This window comes from Amphibalanus amphitrite, unplaced genomic scaffold (assembly GCF_019059575.1).
Source record: "Amphibalanus amphitrite isolate SeventyFive unplaced genomic scaffold, NRLGWU_Aamphi_draft 000630F_arrow, whole genome shotgun sequence".
NCBI lineage: Eukaryota > Metazoa > Arthropoda > Thecostraca > Balanomorpha > Balanidae > Amphibalanus > Amphibalanus amphitrite.
Genome location: NW_024882124.1, coordinates 151,011 through 178,419, shown reverse-complemented (window position 1 = coordinate 178,419; position 27,409 = coordinate 151,011). Strand labels below are relative to the sequence as shown.

Genomic DNA, 27,409 nt, shown 5'->3' with positions numbered 1-27,409 from the left:
CGCACCGTTACCTCGAGTCGTTCACCCCGGCCGGCCAGCCGGCGCCTCGTCACCGGCCCGGAAGCCATGAGCGGAGGCGACGCGGCGCGGCCGTCACCGCCGCCGTCAGAGGGCGCTGGCCGGGCGGGTGACCTGGACCGACACGGAGATGTCGGCCCACCGACTGCCGGTGACCGACACCGTGTCACTCGGCCGCCCCGCCGGCAGATGACGTGATATGCGCCGCCCGGGTCACTGGATACATGACTTCCAGACGGCCGCCGGTCCCATCAGCCGGCTGGCCTGGCTCGGCTGCCGTGCCGGTTCGCCTTCCGTCCCGTCTCGGGCCGGTGTCGGCGGGCTCGGCTCGGCGCGCGGAGGTCGCCCGGGTCACGGCCGGCCGGCAGGCGGCGGATTCCAGCGGCGGCTTGTGCCGGCCGCCGAGTGTCGTGTGTCGCGGACAGAGCGACCGGTTCGGCCACTGCCCTCCCGGCCCCAACCGGGCAGGCTGAGTCGGACCGTGCTGCTTAGCATTAACCTCACAGGATATCATGGAAATACCGGAACTGCCCGTAGGTCGATGGCATTTCGGCCTTGGATTGGTAATGATCGTTTGCTGTTTTTGTTTCGCGTTTTTCATTTGGCGGTCCGGCTCGTAAGCTCCATGTATCGCCTGTTCCGGATTGAGGAGCGTTCACTATTGTCCAACTCGTTTAATGCCTACGTTTGTTTGTATTATTTGCCGATAAGGCCTCTGTTCTGGTGCCGCCTGGCGAATCGGGGGCAGCGTTTGCCCCTGGTCTGGTTCGGCCGGGTCGACGGTCTGCTTCATGTCGTCTCGGCCAGGGTCTCTCTCCCTGACGTCGCCGGCTATTCACATCTAGCTCCACGCGGCCGGCGGCGTCGTCCATCAGCAGCCGCCGGCGCTCGGACTCGTCCCTCCTTTGTATCCGGCCTTAGCGCGTCCGATGGCGGCGTGTCGCGCGCTTAGCAGAGGTATTCAATATCCTGCAGCGGGACACGGCGCCGCCATTAATTACCCTCTGGCCTCGGCCCGGAGGATGTCCAATATCCCCTCCGAGCCGGGAATCACTGCGCGCCGACAAAAAGAGCCGACGCCGTTCTGCGCGTCGGGATCGATGCGCCGTTGAGCAGCGTGGACGCGCCAGGTTCGCGGCTGTCCCTGTTCGTCCACCGTGCGTCTGTCGGGCCGGCTCCCCGCCGTCTCTGCCGCCTCCCGGCGCGCTGAGCGATCGGCCGCGCCGGCACGTCCCCACGTCCCCACCGCGGCGTGCAAACACGACCACGTGGTCCCGGTGGCGGGGAGGGGAGGCGCCGCAGGCGGGAAGGGCCGAGTCGCTGCACTGACGGCTCACACTGCCCGGCAGCTCCTGTCCTGTATGTGGTACGGAGCCGTGCCGGCGGCGGTGGCCGTGACGGCTGTATCTGTGGCGCTGATGACGGGCCGCTGACGGGCCGGCCGCCGCAGCTGACGCCCAGCGCCGCCATCTGGCGCGGCCGGACGCCATCCGCCGGCGCGCCGGCTGCAGCCAAGGTCCTGGGAGCGCGGCGGCCACAATTGCGGCGCTGGAGCCACCACATCGCGTCGGCACCGGCGCCCGACGGGCCTGCATCGATCTGCAGGGTATGATTCAGCGTGTTGTGCCCCGCTGTCGCCCCCGGCCGCGGCGCGGAGGGGCGCCGGCGGCCGGTGCAGCGCGCGAGGGGAGTCGCGGACCCTTCGCGTCTGCCGGCCGGCCGCCCGCGGCGGTGGCGCGGTTCAGGGTCGGCCACGGCCGCGCTGAGGAGCCATGGAGCTGGGCTGCGGGCCGTGACGGCGCCGCGCGCGCTGGGGCGTATCGTCCCGGCCGGCCGGCCGGCCGGCCGATGGACGTCGACGTAGGAATGTGGGAACAGCTGCGGCGCGGTGCATCGGACTCCGGGCGGTTTGGAGTGCAGAGCGGAGCGGAGGTCTGGAGCAACGCGACTCGTCTGAACCGGTTTTGTCTCCGTGGTGGGTTTCGACTGGATGGAAGCATCCCCTCGGTGTTGTGATATCACACAGCCATGTAGCTAATTCACTACACGGATTTCCCATTTCTCCCGTCCCTTGGATACACAAAAAAGGTGCCTTACATACGCAGAAAGCCGGCTGGCCCGGCTCCACGGCTCGGCAGCGGTACCCCGGTCTGTGGCCGCGGACAATGTGTATCCCGGCGTTTCACGCGCCCGTCCGGACGCGTAAACAGCTCGCTGTCGGCAAGATCGTGAGCGGCCGCCAAGAAAGCCGGCCGGCTGTTGGCTGTTGGGCTAGGCGTATTTATGGACCATTACGTGTGACGCAGATGCGAATAAATCGGCCGTGCGCACAAACGCGTGCCCGAGTGACGCGCCGGTGTGTCGGCCGGCGGTGATTGCGAAAGCGCGCGCTGTTTTGGCGGGCCGAGCTGGCCGACTGCGTGCGCCGGCGATCACAATCGGGTGTGAGGTGCTCGCCGCAGCGCATTTTGCCAGCCGCTCCGGACGTCCGGCGTCGGCCGGCCCGTAGCCGGGCGGACCGCGGACCGCTCCACATTCACTGCCCTCGGCCGCGTCCCTCCGCCCGCCGGCCGCGGCGGGGTGGGGGAGGCGCAGCGGGCTTTAAACACCGGCCCTTGTGCGGCGGCGGCCGGCCGGTGGCCGACTTCCTTTGTTCGAGCTCGCCCTCGCCCTCTCGCTCGGCCTCTGCCCGACCGTCGGCGCGGCGTGCTCCCCTCTGCGCCACGCACAGGTGCCGGCCGGGCGAGTCACAACAAAGGCCGTGGCTGCCCGAGGAGGGACAGGCACGCCGGCCGGCCAGGGACGCCCACTTCCAGTTTCGACACTCGCGCGAGCAATAATGAGCGCGGCAGGCACACAAGGGGCTCTCAGTGTTACACAGCCCTTTGTTTTGAATTACTTTAGGGTCCGCCTTTGATAGTATGGCTCCGCTAATAGCCATGCCTCGCCTAATTGAGTTGATATATTTCTCGCACCCTTCGTTGCCTTTGTTTCAAGCGAGGCTGCTACTTCAAAGCAGCTCGTGTGGTGTGATAATGTCAGCGGCTCCGACTCTCGACCCGTGCCGAGTGCCGACCGCCGCGCTGCACGTCTCGGCGCCGCTGGGAGCTGTGACCTGACTGCCTGACCGTCCCGTGTGTGGCCGAGCACGGCGCGCCGAGACCCGCCGCGGGCCTCGGCCGACCCGGGCCGAGGTATGTCGGCCGGCGCCGCGCCGTTACTCGGCCGCACTGCGCCGGAATCGCCGCACAACGGACCGCCGCGGCCACAGCAGCAAAAAAACGACACAGTGGAAAACGGTCCGACGAGCGCGGCGTAGGGCGACGAACGCTTTGAGACGCTGGCGACTCCGGCGATTGTCCGAGCCCGGTCTGTCCTGGGAGCATGACGCTGCTGGTCACTCACCTGCGGCGCGGCTCGGCGGCCACTGACCGGAGGCCTCCTCAGCGCCGCGCGCCGCGAGGTCACGGTCACGCGCCGCTGCAGACGCGCCGTTCGCGGACTCGTGGTCGGCGAGCCGCACCGAGCCGCGACACACAGCGTCTCAGCGCCCGGCCGAGACGCGGGGCAGGGTCTAACCGCGGTCTGTAGCTCCGTCCCCCTCCCCCCGCAGTCCGGTGGGCCTCTCGGTTTGTTCTGGCCGTGTGTGGAGCGGCGCGGTGCTGCCGATGCTCGCATGTCAGCAGAGTGGCTTCGTCGGAGACGGGCGAGCGGATAACGAGCTGTGCGGGCGTCGCGGCGCCGCCGGCAGCCCCGTGGGACCGCAGACGGCGTGTCGGTGCCGCCTGGCCGCCGCCGCCGCCGCCCACACGGTCATCTGCCGACCGCCGCCGGCCAACGGAAACCAACGGCCGACCAGCCAAAATGGACACTGTCCAGAAATGTCGAAATTGATTGGGCCCGCGCCGCCTGAATTTTCGGTGCAGCGAAAAAAGAACAGTGCCAATGGGCTTCAATGAACCCAGGGACAAGGAATATCCGCGGAAGCGCTTGATCTGAGACAAAAATATTAGATATGACACACCCTAATGGACAGCCTGGGAGCGGCCGCGGTCGGTTTTAAATTTGAGCGCCGCTGATGGCTGGGAATGGTGCGGCAAATGACGTGGCGACTGGGAGCCTCCGTGGAGTCAGCGGTTCCAGCTATGGGTGCCTGGGCGCATACAAAAACCGTAGTGTCGCGTTACACTTAGCGCTACAGGCGTGGTGCAGTCATAGTTCCCTCAGCTCCCCTCGGCCTACGTCAGCAGCACCAGACACTGCCGGCTAATCTGCGGTGTGTCTGGCGCGTGCTGCCGGCGCACGGTACCGCCGCGCTGCAGACCCTCCGCTCCCTCTCACCCTCCACTGCCAATCCCGGTCCGACCCGTGACCGTGTCGACCGTTCATAGGACGAACAGTGAACACGGCAGCGCTGACGGCAGCTGTGACGCTAACGGTGCCTCCGCCACCGCTCCGTGGGGTGCGCCGCTCGGCCCGCCGCGCCGCCGGCGGGACCGTGCTCCGGAGCAGTCGGACCGTGCTGTTCCGCCGCGCTCAGCCGGCCGGCGTGCCCCGTCGCGCTGCAGGCCGTGACCGTATTACGCAGCAGATGACTGACGAGGGTGGCCGCCGACTGCGTTATGCCTAAAGATGACGTATATAGAGAAGGGCGGCCACCACCCAGCCGCAGGGTCGTGTCGATGCTAGCACCAGGCTGTCTTCCGCCGCTGAGTTTGTCCGACCCGGCGCCGGAAGGTGCCGCCGTCGGCCGCTGTCCGTCCGGCCGGCCTCGTGTCGTGGGAGTGTTTAGCTTGGCGTGCGCCGCACGGTAAGACGGCTCTGTTATTTCGGGTCCTCGGCGGTGACATCAAACGGGGAGCGGCACGTCTGTCGCCGCCGCGGGCGACGGCGGACGGCCCGTGCGGCACATTAGGACGTGACCCGGCTGCAACACATCACTGAAGAGCTGTGGGACAGGGGCGGGGAAGGACCGAGGTATCAGAGCTTTGAGAGGGCACCTGTTCTCGGTGAGATGCTCACACGGCGTGGGATATCGGACTGAAATGGATCGGCCGCGCTGCCCATAACTCCGCCGGAAACGCCGAAAGTAGCCTGTCGGGTCTCACGGGAGTGGAGCCTGCCGACAATGGCCGTGTGACTCTCTCATGGAGACGGTGTGGAGGGAGGAGGCCGCGCCGGAGGACGCTCACACGTCGCCCGGCGTCCTCGTGTCCTCCGGCGGACCGGACTGGACCCGTCTGCAACCGGCGCACGGCATATTGCCTGTTTTTATGGGCTCGTTATTAAGCCGGTTGACGCGTTGAGCGGAACCGTTGGCCGGTGTGGAGGGCTACAGAGGCTGTCTGAGGAGCGGACGGTTTCACGGCTGTGCTATCTTGCCGCCGTTCGCACAAACTCATGGCGTTGACTTGTGGCGCTGGCTGAACAACGGTGTCACGTCCGCAGAAAGGCAGGTGCTCGTCGCTGGATTTTACCGCGGCGCCGGCCACAAACTACCGGTGCACGGAGCGCTGAGCTCCGGGAAGTGATTATTTCGGAGCAGACGGTCGGACTCCGCCGCAAGACGGCCGGCACTCGCGGTTTGCGGTCGGGTCAAGACATACAGTCAGTGGTGGTTGGAGTTCTTTGTTGGTACCACCTGACCGCGTCGTTGAACGTATTCAGCACTTGTCGTAAATCAGCGTGACAATGTCCGTAGACGGAGGGTGGATAAATATCGCATGACTGTTGTTGGTTGTAGTGGCCAGTATTGTGTGGCTAGTTGTGCACTTTAAGCCGCAAGTATTGATCGTGCCCTTAGACTGCCTTAAAGGGTATTAGCCCCGCAAAGAGACTTCCCACAATGCACGTCAGGCACACCATCGAAGGAACGGGCGATTTGAAGTGCGGGAATACGGAAGTGCCCGCTTTTGATTAGCTACCTGGCTGATCGGTCCAATTTTATCGCACTTTACCTGAACAATGGTGTACTGCCTGAACAATGAACACCAATAATCACTAAATCACATGCAGTGCTTCTATATTTTAATCAAAGACGCAAATCTCGGACATATTTTCCCCGTCTATTCGGGCTATGTTCTATTCTCGTACAATCTCATTGTCTCGGTCTGTCGGCACTGCAGCAAACACCGGCTGGTGTTCGCCCGGTCCGTCCTGCGTCTCGCCACCGTCCGACACGACAGCGGCTAACCCACCTAACCAGCCCGTCCACCGCTGACAGCGCAGCTCGGCGCCGCGTGGCGCAATATATCCGGTCCGAGCTGCTCCGCGGTGCGTCCGTCGCCGCGTCCCGACCTTCCACAATGTGCAGGGAGCGGCGGCGAGCGCTGGGCGTCGATAGCGACCGCCGCCGCCCCGGACGGCCATATACGCCCCCGCCGGCCGCCGGTGCCGACGCCGACGGCCGATGGATGGGCTGGGGTGGCACGCTCGACCTGTTGCGGCTGCGACGTATAGAACAGCGAGGCCGGGCGAGTCCCGTGGGTCCTGTGCCGCCTGTCCAGCGGCCGGAACATCGCTCTCAGTTCCAGCAGTCCAGTGTGGCCGTGTCGCGGTCTGCCGGCCCGTCTCCGCCCGGTGCGGTGCCCGCCGGTGGTCCGTGTTTCACCGGCTCCGTCGGCGCGGCGGGACGGTGTATTTTTGCCGACCGGCCGCCGTTCATCTCGCACCGGGCGGTGTTTGTGTGAGTTATCGGGCCGGCCGTCAAAGCAGCCGCAGCGTCGACGATCGCCCCGCCGGCTCCGACGCTCGCCCCGCCGGCTCTGGGTGCGCCTTGTGCTTAATTGCGCGGCGAGCGGTCAGCAGACCGGGTGTCGGGGCTGTGTGGGGTGGCGCTTGGTGGTCGCGCGGTACAGGTGGAGGGGCCGCGCGGCCCGCGGCCCCTCGATCGATGGCTGTACGGACGGGCGGCGCCGGGTCGGGGTGTCCGTGCCGCCCTCCCGCCGGCGACCTGTTGCGCGCCGCTCCGTGTCGGCGGCCGCCGTGAGCGTCGCTCCGACGGCATCTGACAAATGGTCGGCGCCGGCTCTGACACTGGCCCGTCGCCGCCGATGTCAGGTGCCACACGGATCGGTGCAAACTCGTCTGCCACGCCCCCGCCCCTGCCCCGGCCCGCGCCGCCTCCCAACATCGCACCGGGGCTGGCTGGTGCCCCTGTTCCGTTGCCCCCGTGAGCTACCAGATGCATCCCATCTCGCTGGACGCAAGGCTGACCTTCAGGCTAACTGTGCCAGGCGAGAGCACTGCAGGGTTCAGTGAACTACAGTGGGAAAGATTTCCCAGGCGGGATATTGCATACAATTCGGACGTGTTTGCTATGGTTGGATCATCGTTATTGTTGAAGTTGCCCTAATCTATGCCGAGGAATGCCGAGCGCCGGCTAAGTTTGGCTCACCGACCCGTCCGATTGTAACGGCGTGTTTCCAGCCGGCTGAAGGTTATTGGAGCGACAATAAACTCGACTAGTGTGAGTCTGTTTCTTCAATTTCAGCTCGAGCCCGCCTGCAATCCCATTGGTTTCCAGGAGAGTGGGCTGAGCGGCGGCTCTCGGAGGTGACCATCGCCGCCGACCTCTGGCCGGGGGGGGGGGGGGGGCAGTCCGGCGATTGGCCCCGCCGGCACCGATTAGCGTCTGCCCGCCGACATTGACGGCCGACGACGCAGCGGCTGGCGGACGGACGCCCTTGGCCTCACCGCCACCCGGCGCATCCCCGACCTGTGTGTGGATGAGAATACATTTTGGTCCTGACCTCGCGGGGCGCGGAGAGGCGGCCTCGAGGACCGTCGCGCTGGTCCCGGCAGTCGCCGCGAGCAGTGGCGAGCCGGGCCGGCCGGGTAGGGAGGCCAATCTGGTGCCGGATGGAAATAGCGCCGCTGTTTTTGTATCTCGCCGCCCTCCGGGGAGGGAGCGAGTGACGTTCGAGACCTGTCCGGCTCGCACACCGGGTGCTGACTGCACGCCACACATCCAGACACGCAGACACGCACACAGACAGACGCGCGCACACACACACGGCGGTGGAACCTCGCACCGACACCTGCCTTCAGCCATACGCAGAGCACGGACGCGCGCCGGCGGATGGGACGCGCAAACAGGCGCGTTGATTCCTATTTACGTCCAACGGGGCAGAAAAGGCTCACTATAGCTGCATTATGTAAGCATGCCGGAACACAGGCCGATGCAGGCATATCGTCTGTCCGAGTGTGGCGCGACCTTTGCAGCCGCTAACTACGGCCGCCTCGGCCCGGCTCGTGTCGGCTCCGGCTAAAGTTAGTTGGTCTCATCAGTTCGGTGGGGCGGCCGGTGCCAGCGGCGGCGGTGACACGCGATCCTGTCCGACTTGGTCTGATGAGGACACGACCAGAGGACGGCGCCCGCGGCCGTAATAATCTGCACCACGGCCGCCGTCCGTACCCGGCTTCTTCTGCTCACTGCTTTTGGTCCTTTACATTTGATTGAGATTCAGCTCACGACCAGCGTACCTATAAGCCTATTGCTTCACGTCTAATAAGTCGCAGTGTTGCGGCTCCAGCGAATATACGCCTTTCCTTGCCAATAAAGCCTTTCTGAATAGTCGGTGTTTCGCCATCATATGTCAGTTTTTCTCTCTCCAATAAGCCTTTGTGGCCGGCGCGGTGATTGGCCGTCTCGGCCGTCTCGTCGGCCGCGGCCGCGGGCGCTGGCTGTTATTGGTTCCCGGGCACACGGCGGCTGTTTACGGGTCGCCGGCCGGCCTCAGCCGCGAAACGCCGCCGGCCGGACCTTGGGAGCGCGCCGCCGACCCGCGCGGAAGCGCCACCTCCGGGCCTTGAGCTCGGCCGTCACCTGCGCTGGTAACGCCGCCGGCAGTCATAACGAGCGCCGAATGTACATACCTATCAGCCGCCGGCGTCGCACTCCCGGAGGTGGAGGTGGCGCGGCGCGGCGGGCGGCTCCCGTGACGGGGCCGTGACGGAGCGTGCAACGTGACCTCCGTGAACTCCGTGACGGAGAGGTGTCACGCTGACGCGGGGTGACGCTCGTCCGACCGCTCGGCTCGGGGGCTGATGTGGTGCGAACCGCGCCGTCTTCAGGCCGTCTCGGCTGGCCTAGCGCAGGAGTCACCCTGCTCCGGCCTGGACCGGCCAGGTTCGAGGACCTCTCGGCCGCCACCGCCGCCGCCGGCCACCACGCCTCCCAAGTTCATTGTCGTCGGTCTCGGGCTAGTTGGGATGACGGCCGCGGGGCGGCGCTGCTGGCCGTCAGCACGTGGCGGGCGATGCGGGTACGTCGGCGGCGAGTTTTTATGGGGCCGGGGAGGTGCTACAACAGTCGACCGCTGCACAGGCAGAGGGCACCCGCAGCTAATCTGGGCTCATCGCCGGTCGGGCCCAGCGTCGTGGCAGCACGCCGCAGCGCCAACGTCTGTTGAACGGTGCTGTATACTGTATAGCAATGGGCGCCAATTTCCGAAATGCACTGTCACTCCATCAAATTGTTTTCAGTTGGAGACGACCAGACAGTCTTCAACAAGTGAACAAGTCCCCCGAGGCCGCTGCCCTGCAGGCGATGCACTTGCATAAATAAGGAACTCGCTGTTCCTGCAATCGATTAGCGGTAACCTCAGGACGGTGGTCCGGCCGCAGCCCTATAATCTCAGCCGGCCGCGCTGATTAAAGCACTTCATCTCGGCACGGCTTCCCGTGGCGGCCCGATGGTAATTACTCGGACGTCCGAACGTGGTAATTTCGCCGGGATCCGGCGGGCGCCGATGGAACCGTCGCTGTGGCCGCGGGTGTCGTCCCAGCGGGGTTAGACGTGACACCGTCCGGGCCAGTAAATCCACCGGGGGACCTAATCGGCCCGACCCGGCGCCACTCTGCCGCCCGACCGACCGACCACGAGCCGTGCCTCATCGGCTGGTGACCCCGGCGTACCGCGGCGGCGTCCCGGTGGGCCCGCACCGGCCCAACGGCGGGGCCGGCTGCGCCTCCGCCGTTTTTGCCGCCGCCCAGCGTTACTGCTGCATGCCCCTCGGTCCGTGCCATGGCGTCCTGCGGTTCATAGCGGGCATTTCCCATAGATGCCTGACCCGAGCGGATGCCAACGGAGCTCAGAGAACCTAGCCAGGGTGGCAAAGGCACTACGCTTAGACGCTCCGACTCGCAGACATTTCGCCGTGCTGGTCCATTTCGCCGCGCAGACGTGATCGGCTATAGGAACCGACTCAATAGCGTCCAGGGCCCGCGCCGCGCCCGCTGTGCTCCACTGCACACCTCCGTCTCCAGGGGACGGTCGTGTCGAGTAGTCATCACCTGGGAGAGCCGCTGGGACTCGGTGATCGGCGCGCTGCTTCGCTGATGAGTTCCGGATCGGACGGTGCCCTCTGGGTATTGTCATGGAGGCCAGGTTCTCCGGGGTCAGATCGGCAGGAGCGTCCCGCTCCTCCTGAGAGGGGGTCGGTCGGTTTGGTGGAGCGCGGATGACTCCAAAAATGAGCTTATGTGGTGCTATACTAGCCTAACGACGTTTATCATTACGGAAAACGGGCGTGGAACGGCGTCCGTCTCGGACATGGACACGGGTTGACCATGTGATGGTTGCAGTCTGTAGTTATGTAACGGTGTCGGTCACGGGGTCTGGGCTGTGCCAGTCCGTCCTCTGTGCCGCCCCCGGCCGTTCCAGCGCCGCCCCCCAGCCGCGGCCCATGCTCGGCCCGCGCCCCCTCCCCTGCCGGAGCCGCCAGCGGGCTGTCGACGCCGCCGGCCGCGCGCCAACCGGCCGTCACACGGCCGACGCTCGTTTAACGCGTGAGGAACACGACGCGCCCCGTGTCACACGCCATCGTCGGCAGTGACGACGGTGCCGACGGCCGGCGGAGGCGCCGGACGGTTATCGTTGGCGGCGCCGGCTCCGATGATGTAGCGCCGCTCGGCCCGGTGACGGGATGCCCCTCCGACCCGTGTCCCCGGCTGCTGCGCGGTGGGTCGGCCCGTGCCGGGGAGCTCCCCGCTCGGTTCTGACGGCCGCCGGACAGCTCCGCTGTTCGCCCGTCGCCGACAGTCTGTGGAGCCGACCGGGCGGCGGAGATGGATGGTTGCGCCGCCCGCCCGCCCGTCCCCGCCCGCTGTCGGCGGGTGTTGCGCGGCTCCGGCGCCTCGTCTGGGCCCGCTCTGCAGCTGATTACCACGCCGCGGCAGTCATTTGGACCGGCTGCAGCGGCCCTGTTAAACTTGGACGCGAAGCAGACCGCCGTGGCGCTGCAGCGTGCTAACTGCCAGCCGCCGGCTCTAAATTGTCTCTGTCAAAAGTTGACTGGCCGTGTGACAAAATGGCGATTAGTTGTTCCTGACCTCGGACCACACATACGGCTCATAACTATGCCGAGTTTGATCGATACACTGGCCAGGTAATACATGTAAATAGATTCTAAGCAAAGACGGAATGATTCCCGTTTAAGAGACCGGCTACGTGAGATTGAAACACATCGACCCCTCCAGCCAGAACGCCGCTTTCGGCAATGGCGTCGTCTGTTGTCGCAGTCTGCGCGCGGCTCATTTCCTGAGAGCGGTGGTCCAGACGCGTCTCCGGTCCGCCTAACTACATTCCGGGGGCTGTCACGTTAATTGGCTGAGCGTGTAGTGTTCTCGTGAGCATGCGGTGCCGCTGAGCTCGATGGATAGAGTGGTGGCCGATGACTCTTACGAAATGAGAGGCTGAGGTGGAGGACTCGTCCGAAACTGTGTCCGGGAACCCTGCGTGGATGACCTGATGCTTTATAAGGTGATCGCCGGTACAGATATGTTCACTTCCTCGGTGCTTACTATATTGGCCCCACTGTCAGGGCGAGCTAGTAACGGCCAGCTGCCGGAGATGCGGCGGCCTCGTGCGGAGGTCGTGACTGCCCTTCCGCTCTCGTGCTGGCGTACTATGCTCCTGAGGTGTGTGCACTCTGCAGCGTCCGTTTTCCTGTGAGGTAGGTCGCTCGCGACCGCCTCGCCTGCAGCAAGCGGCTGAGCCCGTTTTCCTCTGCCGTTGTTATGCAATGCCGGCTGTGAGCCACACAGCTGCCATATGAATAAGAGGAGCGAGGCTGTGCCCGCCGAATGTGATGAATCGCTGTGTTGCTATTCAAACGGCTTATCTAAATATCCAGCCGAGAATATCCCACCGTTATAAGACGTACGATGCTGGAACTGCCTCAATAAATCCCGCTCGAATCACAGTAAATAACTAGTGGCGGGGTCTGAACAGGCGCCGTGGGCGCTCTCCGGCCGTGCGACTGAGCCGCCGGGCCTGTCACGCCGGCCCTCCGGGCGGGTCGGAGTAGATACTCTCCCTCGCCCGCCGAGGCCGTGTGATTGGCGGCGGTGCCACGGACGGGTTTTCCGGACTCGCGATGACCGTGCGGCGTCTGCGCGGCCTCGGTCCAGTCACGTCTTCCTGCGTCCGTCAGCCGATCCGTAACTGGCTGCATTCGGCCGGTCCAGGGTCGCGCGACTCTGGCTCTGACTCGGGAAGCCGCTAACTAGGCGTCATTATTCACCGGGCGGTGTCGTGTGGTAAATGGTTCGCGTTGATGGTCCGGTGATTTGTTGACAGTTCCGATTGTTTTGATTTAGTATGCAGTCCTGGCTGATGACAGTCGTCAGCTCAATCTCCCAATGCCCCTCCACCGAGGTCCTTGTCGCGGCCGAGTGGCAAAATAACGTTGGTTAGGCGGGCGGTGATTAATGCTGCTCGTGCCGCTGGAAGAAGTGTGCCGACTGCGACAGCGGGCCATTTGTTCGTCGCTGGTAGCCGGTCATTATCTCCGGCCCGGCCCGGGCTCCCGGACCGGCTCCGGCCAGCTGACTTATCGCGGCGCGGCCCCAGGCAAACGCCATTTATTCCCCTTCATATATCTCACCAGCTGAATGTCGAGCGTCAAGAAGTGTGGGGATCGCGCCGTCTTCCGTCTTTTCAAGTGCTCTATTAAAGTCGGTCGGAGATATCTCACTTCTTTACGGGAGCCGTTTTGGGAAGTTTTCCGGAGTCGGCGAGTGCGCGCTGGGCCGACGCGCTGGGATATTTCTGGGTGAGTGCCGGCGACCGGCACCGTGTGCCCGTCGCCGCCCCATCGCCCACTCCTAAATCGAGGCAAAGTTGGGCGTCCGATCCTCTCGATGATTGATGCGCCGGCTCTGTTGAAGTGCGCCCGGTCAGCTGAGCTCCCAGACGGCCGGTGCCGGCTCCGGGTCTGTGAGACGGCGCGGCGGGGCCGACCAGCCGCTCGTCCGTCCCGTCAAACAAAGACGCGCCGTCGGCAGCACGCGTCCCGGTCCGCCGCGCGGGGATTCAGGGAGGGTGGGGCGGCCGTCGGTCGCATCCCGTTACCGACAGCCGAGCACCGCCCCTTTGTCTCGCCTTCCTCTCCCACTAATTAATTGTGCCGATCAAAGTCATCGTTAAAGGAAGGGTGCCACCTTTTGGACACAACGCAGTTTTTACAAGATTAGCCTCACATGAACCTAAAAACCGGCTTCACTTACCTATGCTCGAGACGGTCAGCATTGAATCCGCACGTGAAGTTATCATTTGCGAGTTTTGCTGCCAGCATTCGGGCAGGCAAAAATCTTCAGCACTATTTCCTCGTCGTGTTAAGAGTATTTTATAAAACATGAAATCAGCAAAGGTATGTATAAAAGTTATACTTTTGAAGCATGTTTTATCATTTTGAAAGGGTATATTTTTTCTTTATGGTATACACTTAAGTTTTAAAATTTTAATTGGGAAGTTTTTCTAGTAAGTTGCATGAAGGGTGAAGGGTTCCATAGATCTCTTAAGCATTGTAAAGGAAAAACCTTTACTCGACTTATTTGATGTTCTTTTCTGATGTTCTTTCTGATGTTCTTTTGATGAAACCTTTAGTTCAAATCATGTTATCTTCTTCCTTTTTATTTGTTCATCTTTTTGTCTCAGTTGCGCCATCAATGCAAATGGCAGAATGATATGTTGCCATGACAACAGGATATGCCAGCCGTCCTAGCTGCCACATCAAACGACCTTGAGTTGTAGTGGTGATATAAACAACGATCTTTTTTTTTTAGCCAATGTATTAAATGCAATGTTTCGGTTTTTTGTATATTGTGGACGCGCTAACCACGTCTAAAAATTCAAATAAGTAAAATAGATTCATAGAACAAAAATTTCGGAAGGTGGCACCCTTCCTTTAATATGGTATGAAATCAATGTAATAAAAATGCTGATGATAGAGCATTCAATAGCCGTCATGTTGCGTATTTACACTTTGTCCTATTTTTCGCTTGTACGTTTGAAATTGTGTTTTGTTGATTGTTTTCCTGTGTGTCCAGTAAGCTCGGAGCGATGGGCCGACCGGCAGCGGATTGCGCCTCACTATCTCCCAATGCAATGTCTGCCCGGGGAACGGACGGCTTCCCACAGCGGCTTAGAGGCGTAAGCCGGCCGGCCGGGGGCGGCGGGCCGAGTCCGGCAGCTCTCCTCCGCCGACTGTCGGGAGCTGCGGCAGCTCGGCCGCAGTCTGTCCGTCTTCCCGGCGACTGTGTCACTCTCCCTGCTCCTCTGTGGCCGGTGGCCGCCTGGTAACTGGCCCGGCGGCAGTCACGGGGTCACGTCAGCCGTGGACTGCTCCCCGGCTCCCGCCGAGGATATAATGGCCGACAAATGCGGCCGTCCATTGAGTGGGGCCGCCCGCGGGCGGAGCGGCCGGCCGGCCGGCGACGGTCGTCAGGGTCAGACGCCGCGCCGCCGCCGCCGCGGGAGGACGCCGCCCGGCACCACGGCCCGCCGACCGCCCGTGACGCCGTGTGACGGCGTGTGACGCCGCCCGGGAGACTGCCATCCCGGGATGACCGGCGCCGGCCGGCCGTCTCGGTCGATGCCGCGGCAGCGCCGGTCGCCGCGCCGCGGGCCGCCGGCACCCGATCGGCCGTATCGTCAGCCCCCTAATGAGATGTCACCGGCCGAGCGGCGGGAAATGGTCGCGCCATCACCGCGGCGCGCGCTCTGCCGGCGCCGCCGCCCCCCCCCCCCGCCTCTGCCCGGTCATCTTGTTAGCGTTACCATCTTATCGGCGGCCGACGGCCCTCTGCCGTCCGCCGGCCATCGCTCTCTCTGCTCTCCGTCCGCCGGCTGTGTCTAATCTCGGCACTCTTTTCTCATTCCGGCCGACATCGTGCGGCGGTGTCCCTGTGCGGCCGGGACGCAGCTGTCTCCGGGTCGGCTGCCGTCCCTCCCCGCCGCCGGAGCGGCCGCCCCGACCGACCCCGCCCGCCCCCGGCCGTCCGCCGCTCTGACGCTCCCCGGGGACACTGGGACTCTCTCTGATCGGGGCCGACACGCCGTCACAAGGCCGGCGCTCGCCCGCCCTCTCTCCCAGCCTGTCGAGCTGTCGATGGAACGTTGGGGGATTTGGAACGTGGCTGACACCCAATGGAGACGTGCACTCTGCAGTAATACCTGTCGTGTGACATTTCCGTCGTCCCGCCCATGCCACTGTCTATTTCGCTGTCTATTACGCCATGTCTAGCCGGCTCCTCCTCAGACGGCACAGTGCGACGCTGTGACATGGTCAGCGGCAACCCGGAGCTGCGGCTCGTCCAGTGCCCGTCCACGGCTGGCTGGCTGCCGGCCGGGCGGCGACCCTAATTCAGACCGCCAGTGGCCCTGTGACACCTGTCGACGTTGGGGGTCCGTTTGGGGCCATCCTCCGCCTGCCGGGCACTCACGGACCGGTCTCAGAGACTTCCCTCGTGACCGGCCCCAAGAATAGTCCCGCCGTGCCCTGTGCCCCATCGGAGTCCCAGACGGTGATTATCATGACTGTTTGGCGAAATGCAACACAACGAAAAATGCCGAGTCTGAGTCGAACATGACGTCAGTGCCGTAAGGTGAACGGGACCAGACGCGGCCGACTCATCGGGGATTGACCACCTCGGGCGGGCCCCACTCACCAGCTGAACTTCAAAGGTCAACTCGTAAAGCTGGAAACTATCGGCTAATTCTCAATTGATAGCTATCTTCTCGCCATCTGTGGCCTGAATCGGTCTTCTAACTCTCTTCTGGAGACCATTGGCTTCGCCCACAAAGCCGTGTTCCTGCTGTGACCGACCTCACCTCTGCGTTCCAGGAGCTGCAGGCGGCGTTCCGGCCGAAGTTGGAGCTGACCAACATCCAGCTGCAGCCGGCCTCTCAGTCTGCCACGGCCCAGGTGCGGCGGCCCGAGCTGCTCGAGGAACCGGCGCGCTACACGGACGTGCGCCTGTCGAGCGGCGGCGGCCCGCTGACAGTCAGCCTGTCGGCCACGGACGGCCTGCTCTGCACGGCCCGGCTGCCGGCCGCCGTCACCGACGACGAGCTGCTCCGCACCGCCGAGATGTTCGGACCCGTCCGGTTCGCGTTCGTACTGCGCTCAGAGGCGACAGGTGAGATTCAGGTGGAGGAATAGAGAGGGGACGGAGGAAGGGGATAGACATGAGATCAGACTGAGATCAGTAGCCGAAGCCCTGACGGACGTCAGAGAAAGTCTGGGCTGCAACGGATGCTCAAGAAAACGCTGCACCGACCCAAGAGACGGCTAGAACACCCGCCCTTCACGTGCGCTCAATGAACCTAATCGGGCCATTGCTGGCTGTTTGGTCACCATCGGACGGTGACGGGCGCGCTGATTAACCCATTCAGCGGCCGACTGTCCCGGCGGAGGGCTGGTGCCCGTCGGGCCGTCGGTCGGTCCCGGAGGTCACCCCTCCCTCCCTCCGTTCCCGGGCGCTCTGATTCCATCTGCGGCGCATTACGTCCGCCACGCAGCCGTGATGGGCGATGGCACGTCGTGCGGCGGCTCTGCGGCTCGTCTCCGCCGCCAGCGACGGGAGAGGTTCGTCGTCAGCGACGGGAGGGTTCGTCGTCAGCGACGGGAGGGATCGTCGTCAGCGGCGGCGTGATGGAGTGGCCGCTGCCGCCGCCGCCGCGCACAGTTAGGGCTCAGCCACGCGGGAGGGCAGGGTGGGCGCCAGGCACGTACGGTGTGGATGGCTGCGACGTGGAGGGCGGGAGATTTATTTAGAAAGATGAGAGACGTGAGTAGATGAAAGGAGTTTTAACAACAAATAAGATGTCTAGATTATAAGGAAACAGGAAAATTGGACAACGTTCCAGCTGAAGGGTACTTTATGTTTAATGCTTGGTTTTCTTTGCTTATTCTTGACGTTCTCATCTGCCTAAAGGTAAATCTGCAGAATAGTATTTATGATGTTGGTTTATTTTCTTACGCCCAATATTAACTCTTCTGCAGTTAAATGAAGCCTTCTGGGATAAGGTCAGACCGCTATGTCTGACATTATTGGTCGTTACGAGGCCATTTGACTGCTATTATTGGGATGGTGGCGACTAATAAAATCCCTCCGCCCCCGGGACGGCGTCCGGCCGACTGAGGTGATGAGACGCCCCCCCCCCCCCCCCCTCGGACGGCGCGCCGGGCCGGGGTGTGATGAGACGCCCCCCTCGGAAGGCGCGCCGGGCGGGGTGTGATGAGACGCCCCCCTCGGACGGCGCGCCGGGCCGGGGTGTGATGAGACGCCCCCGTCGGACGGCGCCGGGCGGGGTGTGATGAGATGCCCCCCCCCCCCTCGGACAGCGCGCCGGGCCGGGGTGTGGTGAGACGCCCCCCTCGGACGGCGCGCCGGGCGGGGTGTGGTCCCACCGATGGCGGTCGGCAGCGTCACGCTGTGGGCGGCGGACGGGGGCGTCACGCCCGGCCAGGGGTGTCACAGACGGGCGGTCCCTGTCCTGCGTGACGGCCCGGCTGAAGGAGGCCGCCCCGGGTCACGCCGCGCGCCTAGGGCGTGACGGTGCCATTATTAGCGGGATAGGAGAGATCTCAACACACCAGTCAGGGTATACAATGACAAAATCGTTTGTGGGCCAAGCCTTTTTTTGTCTGAACTTATCGTTGCTAAGGAGGAAGCAGGGGATTCTCCGCGGTCATCTCCCCCAGTTCTTTCCCCTGACTGTTAGTTGTTCCAATGTCTCCCCCGTCATGTAGGGCCCTGCTCCCGTCTCCTGTCTTTCCCGTCGTCCATCTAGTTCAGTCTCCGTCTCCTCTGCCTCGTCTCCGTCCGTCTCTGCTCTGTCTTTATGATTGCGGCCTTCCTCTCCGCTCCGAGATCCACTCGGCTCTCTATTGATGACCGGCCGCTATCGCCTGGCGAATTAAATTTTCATCGAGCTGCTCGCCGTACGTCAGCTCCGGCGATGGCTGGGGCGTTCGCCGGGGTCGTCAGCGCCGATAAGCGACCACCGCTCAGCGTGGCCCTCTCCCGGCCCGCGGCGCCGTTCTGAGACCGTTCTCGGGCCATAGGCACACCGTTCCCGTCCGCCCATGGCCCGTTGGCACGTCGTTTTCGCGTAGTTTTGGCGCCGGGATCTGAGATATGACGGCGTTTCGCGGGGACAGGGAATAAGGTGGTAGCGAATTCCCTGAACGAGGAGCGGTTGGAAAGTGCTGACTTCGCTGAGAAGACTAGCAAGTGTTGAAGTTATCACTAGAATCTAGAACAGTGATGTCGCAGTCGTATGTTGGTTTGACCATGTCGATTGAATCTCCGTTCGATATGTCTGACTGGTGATTCGCTAACCGTATGATTGCGCCGATCGATGTGTCTGGCTCTGTTAATTCGCTGACCTTTAGATGTAACGATTGCCCGTGTTTTGTGTCGCGTTTCGTCATACGGTGCGGCCGATTAGCCCATTTTGTGTCCTGGTGCGCAGTGCTGACCGGTCTGCTGCCGACTCTCGCAGGCGCCAGCAAGGGCTACGGCTTCGTGATGTACGCCAGCAAGGAGTCGGCGTTCCACGCCAAGGGTCTGCTGGACGGCAAGGTGCTGTCGGGCTCGGCCATCATCTGCGACTGGGTGGACCCGACGCACACCACCATCAGGTCAGCGGCCCGCCCCGGTCCCGTCCCCGCCCCCGCCCCCGGCAGTCGCCACTGCCGCAGTCTCGGCGACTGCTCTTCACCGACTCTCTGTCTCTATCTCCGAGTCTCTCACTCTCTGATTCTCTGTCCACCTGTTAGCAGCTACTCTGACTCTGAGACTAGTCACACTGTCCGACTGTCGTCTCTCTCTGTCTCTCTCGTCTCTCATCTCTCTTTATGTCGCTGTCTGGGGCCGTGTGATCGGCCCGCCGCCCCCTATAGTTGACCCGGACGAGCCGCGCGGCGCACCGCCACTCGGCGGGTCTCTCTTATCGGACCCCTGTTCTCTCCTGTAGCTAACGCCGTCGGCTTCTGTGGTTTTCAGATCTTTGCATTCCAAGTGTTTGCACGTGGCGAATCTGCCGGCCGGCTATAAGAATATGGGCGAATTTAGACAGCTATTCTCTTGCGTACAAAACCCTCCTTACTGCCAAGTAAGTATTCGTTTTATTGGCCGACACTGCCCCTGTGGTAGAAGCTTTGCTTGGTTTCGCCTTGTTCACTTTTGTTTTTCTTTTTGTTTGCCGTAATCGTTACTGTTTCCGCTCTTTGTAGCATTTCCAGGCCAAGTAGCTACCTCGGGCGCAGTGTTGGATGCGTGTCTTCGCCTCTGTCGTGTATCGTGTGCCGCTCTTACCTGTCGTGCTGCTGCTATACTAAATACTGTCGTCGCTTCTTTAACCCCGATCTAACTTTGAAAATATAGCAACAGTTGCTCTCCGCTCTATGCCACTTCTCGCTGCGCTCTTGTCTTTGTATTTAGTGCTGAATGCCCGCTGCGGCTGCTGTTGTTCGACAGTGCGTATGAAGTTTTATCTGCCTGCTTGTCTGTCTGCCTGTCCGGTACGTCTTCCGAGTGATATGCCAATCTGTATACAGATTACAGGACCCCGTTAACTGTCGCCCCCTCTCACTCCGTGACCCGTGTTGGCGTGTGCCGCCCGCTCCGACTGTGCCCACTAATGGCCCGCCCTGCCCGCGCTCACTCGGCCCAGTGTGCTGCTCATTGTTCTCGGTGTAACAGGGCCGGCACTGAGTCGCTCTGTTCGCGGTGACGGCGCGGCGGAGCGGCCGCCCGGGCTGGCAGCAGCTCGCCGGCAGACGGACACGCGCGCCTTGTCTGTCGGCCGGCCGCGGTCTGTTTGTGGCGGCTGTTGTCCGCGGCCGGCCGGCGCTGTTTGCGCCGCGGCGGTAACATGCGCGACCCGGCGGGCCAGGTCACCGACAGAACACAGGCCCGCCCGCCGCCGCCGCAGCTCGTTCACGCGTCTGTTTATCGCACGCCCGTTGACTGACGAGCGGCGGAGCCGGCCGCCGCCGCCGTCTCCGTCCCCGTCTGTCCGTCCCGGTCATTGAGGCGAGGTGACACGCCGTGGCGGCTCTATTCAGCGGCGCGCGAGGCAGCGCCGACCGTCGGCGGCGCCGCTGAATGCCTGGACGGGCCGTCCGCGGTCGTCGGACGGAAGTGACACTCCAGCGATGCAGCTGCAGCATCACGCTGCACCAGGACTGACGTGAAGAGCTCGGAAACCGACTGGTCGCCCGCTGGAAACATCCACTCCAGCGCGACCGGCAAAAAAGGGTCATAGAAATTGGCGCACACGCCTTTTCCATTTAGCGGTGTGGTTCGATTGGTCGCCATTCGTCACAGGGACCGCCCGCCGCCGACGGCCCGCTCCTCTCAGAGTCGATCGCGGCTAGCGCCGGCCGCCGCCGACCGGTCTCTCGTCTGTCAGAGTCTGTCCGCCGTCGACAAAGTGGTGATAGAGTCTCGATGGGCTGCCGAGCGGCGATCCGCGCAGTTTCCGCCCCGGGCGTCATCGCTGCACGGCCGGCTGCCTGTCCCGGATCACCTCATCTGTCCCGGGCTCATCACCTGTCTGGGGACTCCCTGACATCCGCGAACGGGAAAGAACAGCTCGTGACGGAACTGACTGGTCCTGCGGCATCGCCTGCGCTCTGCTCAGGTAGCTGGCCGGCCGGCGTATCGATTCTAAACACGCAATCTGGGGCCGATCGCCGCTCGGCCGGCGATGAGAGCGCTCGAGCACGCCGTCGGACGTGCTCGATGGCGGGCGAGCACGGCGCTCGGCGTGCTGCCGCCCGCCGGCGCGGCGTTATTGCCGATACGAGTGCCTCGGTGGACCGGCCGGGCCGGCCGACCGGACTCGATGGATGGCGGGCGAATGGCGGCGCGGCTTCGGCCGACCCCGGCCGCCCGCTTTGATGGATGACCACGTTCATTACGAGCGCTGCTGCCGGGCTGAGCGGCAGAGCGCGGCCGATCGTGCTCAGTTCCCCTCCCCGGCCGGCGCGGGGACCACTGCATGACCAGACGTGACCGGAACTGCCGACCCGGGCGGTGGCCAGAGTTGACTGCCCGTCACTGGAAACGCTGGCACCGACGGCGACGAGGGTGGCTCGATTACCGCGCGGCGCGGAGGGCGGGAGCGCGGAGGGCGCCGGCCGCCTCGCACCTACCTACCGGCTTCACAGTCGGCGAGCTCAGTGTAAACAAGGCCGCGGATCAAAGCGTCTGGTCCGCCGCGGCCGGTCCTCCTTCATCGCGACGCAGACGGCGGGAGCCGCCGCCGAGCGGGAGCGAGCCACAGATGATTTTCGGCCGGCCCTGGAGCCAGCGATCCGCGACTGGCTGAGAGCCGCTGAGAGGAACGGCCGACGCCGTCGACTCAGCTCTAATAACGAGCTCACCATCGACGGCACGTACCCGCGAGCGTGATTTGAATTGAGTGCCGCAGAGAGGGACTGTCCCGGGAGTATTTGGGACCGCCTGTGTGGGATGAGACGGGATCTCCCTTTCTGCAGAAAGGAGCTCTGCAAGCTGGTGTATGAATTACCGAGTTCAAAACCACCTCCTCCGTTTTATTCCCCGGAGAAGTTGGTACCGACTTTATCCGTAACTTACTTGAGCTGTGTGTGGAGTGGGGCCTGGACCTCGCGGTTTATCTACGATGAACCAAGCCTTATGTAACACACGCGCTCAATAGATGTTTAGCAACATCCATGTCCTTAGCAAAAAGCTGCATTTGAGACTTAGAAGTTTATGAAGTGTAAACCCGTGATTGAACTCAGTCAGTTAATTGAATAACAGTTGCAAGAAGAAAACACTCGCTATCCTCTGCGCTGTATCTTGTCCCGCTCCCCAGTGTCCTGTGACTGTCAGTCCGGGTCGGTCGCCAGTCGCCGTCAGTTATCTCGCCTTGGAGCGCCGCGGCCGACGGTCGAGCCGCTCTCGGACACAGCGGCGGGGCGCGGTCGGAATACATCGGCCGTCCTGTTCCCGTTATCGACACCGACAGACGCCATCACTTAGCGGCGATGGACCGGGCCGGGCCGGCGGAGGAGGAGGACGCTGCGCACAGCGCCGCTGCGAACTACCCCGGTCCGCGGCCGCCCTGTCCCGGCTATTTGGCTGATTGGACCTCTGTTTGAGCGGCGCGCCGGCGGCGTCTGGGGGTGCGGCGGCCGGCCGCGCCGCTCCGTACGGCCTCCTTACGGCGCTGTTAGCCTGAGTGCGGTACGGCGTTTGCCGCTCGGATGGCGGACTTCATCCGTCTCGTCTCGGCCGTTCCGGCTCTCTTGCATTTCGCTCAGTGGCGATGTGTGCAGCGGGAATGGGGCCGTGGCGGAGCCAGCCGGCCGGCTCGGCCCGTCGGTTTGCGGTAGCGGCTGCACCATACCGCGTGTGCCGACATACTCGCTCAGTGCCGTCACGGCCTCCTACGGCGTATCGTGACATCACCATGCACCACGTGCTGAGTATTCCCCTATGCGACCACGTGCAGCCCCGCCCCGACCATGGCACTCGGTAGGCACCTCTGCAGCGTGGCCGGCCACTGATACCGTCCCGTCTGCCGGAGCGCTCACCGCTCCTTGTTTGTCCGCGATAGGCGGCCGGCGGGCCCTGGCGTCGGTCGGGCCCGGTCACCGATACCCCTGAGGCGCGCCCTGCGCCCCGCTGTCGGACTGTGCGGCGCCGGCCAGCTGCCCACCAGCTGACCCGCCGATCGATTGTCCGCCCCGCTAATTTGGCCACCGACCTTTTCGGCGCGCCTGTATCAATTGCACGATGATAAACGGCGCCCCGGGCGGGATGAAGACAGCCGCCTGCCGCTGAACTTCGCGCACCCGCCGGGGGCTGGCGGTCGGCCGAGCAGTAGGCGGCAGCGGCAGGTCCCTCATCCAGCCTCACTGCCGCGCTGGTCCGCAGCGTTTGCCGGCGGGCCGGGAACAGCCCTAGCGGCGTGGGTGGCGGGCGGAATGGGTCCTCTCAGTTCCGAGACTAATCCGTCACTGACTGGCCCTTGGGCACAGGCCAAACGGCGGCGAACAGACGGTTTCATTACGCGAATTTCCTGTGGGAACTCCGCACCCGCCGGCGTGTTTTATTCAGTCATAACGGACGCTGAGATAAACAAATAGCCTGTTTGAGCAATGACTTGGTTCGCTTGAGTAAATACACAGTGTCTGATTTCCTTAGTGATCGACAGTGCTGTTCGCGACCGCTGATTTCAGCAATATTTATAGCCGGTCCCTGCACCCCACCCCGCCCTGCAGCTGTGGTCTGAACGTAACCGGTGTGTATGACCCGCCGTGACCCGAACCTGACTGATCATGTGCCCGCCCGACCGGCAGATCGCGCTGAAGAACGGCTCGCCGCAAGACTGGGGTCTGGTCGAGTTCATGTCGGCCGATGTGGCCGAGAAGACCTGGCAGCAGATGCAGGGCCACCAGCTGCGCGGCAGCCGGCTCCAGGTGCACTTCTGCATGCCGGGCGTGCGCGCCATCGACATCTACATGCGGCTGCTCAACGAGGCGGCGGCCCCGCGCGGCCGCTCGGCGCTGCTGCCCGACCCGCCGGCGCCCGCCGTCTACCAGCAGATGAAGAACCTCAGCCAGCAGAACCCGGCGTTCGCGCAGAACCTGCAGAACATCGTCACCTCGCAGATCTCGGAGCTGCAGCAGGAGATGGCGCAGAGCGGGTACGCGGCGCCGCCTCCGCCGCCAGTGGTGGTCAGCGCGGCGCCCACCCGGCCGCCCCCGCCGCCGCCCCCGCCACCGGCGCCGGCCGCCGCGCCGCCCGTCTCTCCGGCCATGTTCGGCCAGCCGATGGTGTTCCCGGCCAGTATGGTGGGCCTGATGCCGCCGCCGCCGCCGCCCGGCGCCCTCCGAGCCATGGCTCCTCAGGTACGTACCGGCCCGTCCCGGGCCTCGCCGCCCGATTACGGCACGCCGGCCCGGCTATTGATTTGTAGTGCATTAATCTGTCACAAGTCGGCTGCGAGCGGCTCAGCGGCGCAGATCGGCTCTCGGGCCGGAACCGGAGCCGGAGCCGGAGCCTGATGTGTTGTCGTGGCGCGCCGAGAGATTAGCAGCGCCAGCCCCTTTTACTACCGAGTTATTGCCGCATGTTGTGATGCCAGACCCTAATTGCAGCCGCGACGCTGTGCATAAGATATCGGCGCTGTGCGGCGCGGCTCCGTAATCAAATGACAGGCTGATTGCAGCCGCGCCGGTTAATGAAATGCACTGGGCGTGATCAGCGTACCGCTGGAGTCTGGTCCGAATTCCTCGACCTGACGTCCCCTCCCCGGCTGGGTGTGCCTCGACCTGACCTCTGCAGGTCACCCTCCCCGGCTGGGTGTGCCTCGACCGAATTCCTCGACCTGACCTCTGCAGGTCACCCTCCCCGGCTGGGTGTGCCTCGACCTGACCTCTGCAGGTCACCCCTCCCCTTAGGCGTGCCCTCAGCCTGACCTCTGTATGTCACTCCCTCCTAGGGTGCTCCCGACCTGACCTCTGCTGGTCAGGTCACCCCCTAGCTGGGTGTGCCCCCGGCCTGACCTCTGCAGGTCACCCTCCTCCGGGTGCCCTCGGCTGACCTCTGCAGGCCATCCCCTCCCCTGGGTGCCCTCAGACGGACCATTAGACCTCTGTATACAGATGTCTATGGACGGACCCACGCGCCCGTCGGCGCCGATCGGGATTAGCATTGGCCCGGCTCTATCTGTCGCTGCCCGCTGTAACGGGCGCGTGGCGGGCCGCCGGGTCCGCGGCCCGGCTCAGCCCGGTGACACCGAGCAGTTAATGAGCGCTCCGCTCTGCCGGCCGACGGACCGATCCGAGCCCGGCCGGCCGCCGCTGGATTAGCTCTGTAGCCGGAGCGCTGCGGAACGTCGGACCGTGTCGGACGACCCGGGCTCAGCCGGGGAGGGAGGGAGGGTGCGTCGGCGAGCACCCACGCAGAAAGGAAACGGCTGTAATGGCAACGAGGCACGCACCAGCCGGTCCGGAAATCGACCCGGCCGAGCGCGCTCAAAAGGCGGCGCGGCGCTGTAGACACCGTTTGAGGAATTAGTGAGCCTCGCCCGTTTGATTCATTTCAATCTAAATTTATCCGCGAGAATGAATTCAGCAAACACCTGGGCTCGAGATGTGCTTTGATTAATGTTTGGAACTTGCCTTTGGAAGTTGCAATTAATCGCGCGCGAACTAACGACCGCAGATTGTGGCCGCCGGGAACATAACATCAATTATCACCGGCCGAAATTAGCGTGCGACGCCATCCGTCAGAGCGGGGCGGGGGTCGGTCGGACGGAACAATGGCTCGTCTGAACTCTGAAATATCGCCGCCAGGGAAAACAGCTCCTCGGGTGCCCGTTTCTGCCGCCGGTCGTGTCGGTGCTGTTTTCGTACCGGCCGGCCTGACGGGCTAACGATAACTAACCGTCTGACGGGCGGCTGTGACGTCAGGTGGCGCTGGTTCAGCTGGCGCCCGCCCTGCAGGGACGCCCACCGCTGTCCGGGGGGCCCGCTGGAACACCCATCGACAGCTGATCCTCCGGAACACCCACCGACAGCTGACCCTCTGGAACACCCACCGACAGCTGACCCTCTGGAACACCCACCGACAGCTGACCCTCCGGAACACCCGCAGTGGCCCGGGGACCCGCTGGTACACACCGCCACAGAAACCCGGTGGGAACACCCACAGTCGCCCTAGCCGCTGCACTGAGACGCCCACCCCACCCCACCGACCCGCCGCACTGAAACACCTACCCCCGGGCTGACGTCCCGCCGTGTGTCTGTTTCAGTACTACGTGCCCGGCCTGGCGGGCCTGCTGCCGGGCGGGTTCGCGCCCGGCCAGCTGCTGCCGCCGCCGGTCTCCGTGGCCAGCTCGCCGCTGCTGCTGCCGCCGCCGCCGCAGCTGATGGCGCCGCCGCCGCCGCTGCCCGTCTCGGCCGCCGACCCGGTCAGTCAGATGAGCGACGAGCTGCAGAACACCATCTCCTCGCTGATGAGCAAGGCGCAGGGCCTGAACCAGCTGCTGGCGCTTATGAACGGCCAGAAGGCGGCGGCGGCGGCGGCCGGCTCGGTGCCCTCGCTGGCGCTGCCGCCCACGCCGCCGGCAGAGGACTCGACTCAGTACGTGGGCTCGCTGCTGCAGGCGCTGCAGAACGCCCAGGCCAAGGCGGCCGTGTCGGCGGCGCCGCCGTCGTCGCCCGTGTTCTCGATCGGCGGCTCGCCCGTCACGCCACAGGGCCAGAAGCGCAAGTACCACCACCTGCTGCCCTCGCCCGAGCCGTCACCGGAGACCGACTTCATCGGCCAGCACTCGCAGGGCCTGGGTGGACACTACGCCGAGACCTACCTCAAGCGGAAGCGGTACTGATTGCGGCCGGGGCGGCCGCGCCCGGCCGACCCTTCGTGTCTCTGTCCGTCAGCCTGTTCGTGCCCAGTGTCCGTTTGTCCCCGCTCCTGTTGCGCTTGTCCGCGGCCGGCGCACTCTCCCCCAGGCCGGGCGCCGTCTTGATTGGGTGCCTTGGTAAGAGGCTTTCAAGAGATCAATTTTAGTCTTCGTGCGCGCACGAGACGGCGAGTTTGAAACCCTGGCGAGTTCACTATCAGGTGATGTAGCTAGAGACCGGCCGTCTGGCTCGCGTCAGTCGGCCGTCTCACAATTGTACATATTCGGGTTTTACAGCGCGACGCGGACAGTGCCGGAAGCCTTTTCGTGCGACCGGTCGCGACCTTTTCTGTGCAGTTTTGTTACGTAGCCGAAGGGCATTTTTACTGGGCTCAGTTGTTCGAACTTTTGAGACGGCCGCCTGTTGACTGGCCGGTGTACATGCATGATCTCATCTGGCGCGGGGAAGGTGAGGGAAATTTCTCAGATTCCGAGGGCATTGTTGTGCGCTGCCGCGGGCGCGCCGTTCAGAGGACCAATCCGAGGCGTCTGTGAGGGCTCCGGCCGAGCCCCTGTTGTACATAGCCAGCCGTCCAGTGCAGAGAGTGAGCCGGCCGGCGTCAGCAGCCGGCTCCAATACACATACTCAGCCCCGCCTTCCGTCTCTGTCTGTCTGTCTGCCTGCCTGCCAGTCTGTCCGTCTGTGAT

The 27,409-nt window shown here is 63.8% G+C and overlaps 1 protein-coding gene across 1 annotated transcript in view; it reads left to right on the top strand.

The window, feature by feature from the left end:
- Nucleotides 1-27,358, top strand: part of LOC122363604 (ribonucleoprotein PTB-binding 1-like) — a 33,806-nt gene extending 6,448 nt beyond the window's left edge. The window contains exons 2-6 of the mRNA XM_043333074.1: nt 16,149-16,443; nt 18,815-18,953; nt 19,318-19,426; nt 23,649-24,200; nt 26,108-27,358. Coding sequence (XP_043189009.1) covers nt 16,149-16,443; nt 18,815-18,953; nt 19,318-19,426; nt 23,649-24,200; nt 26,108-26,686 — 1,674 coding nt within the window. The 3' untranslated portion in view covers nt 26,687-27,358. The remainder of the gene's footprint in view (nt 1-16,148; nt 16,444-18,814; nt 18,954-19,317; nt 19,427-23,648; nt 24,201-26,107) is intronic.
- Nucleotides 27,359-27,409: the final 51 nt, after the last annotated feature.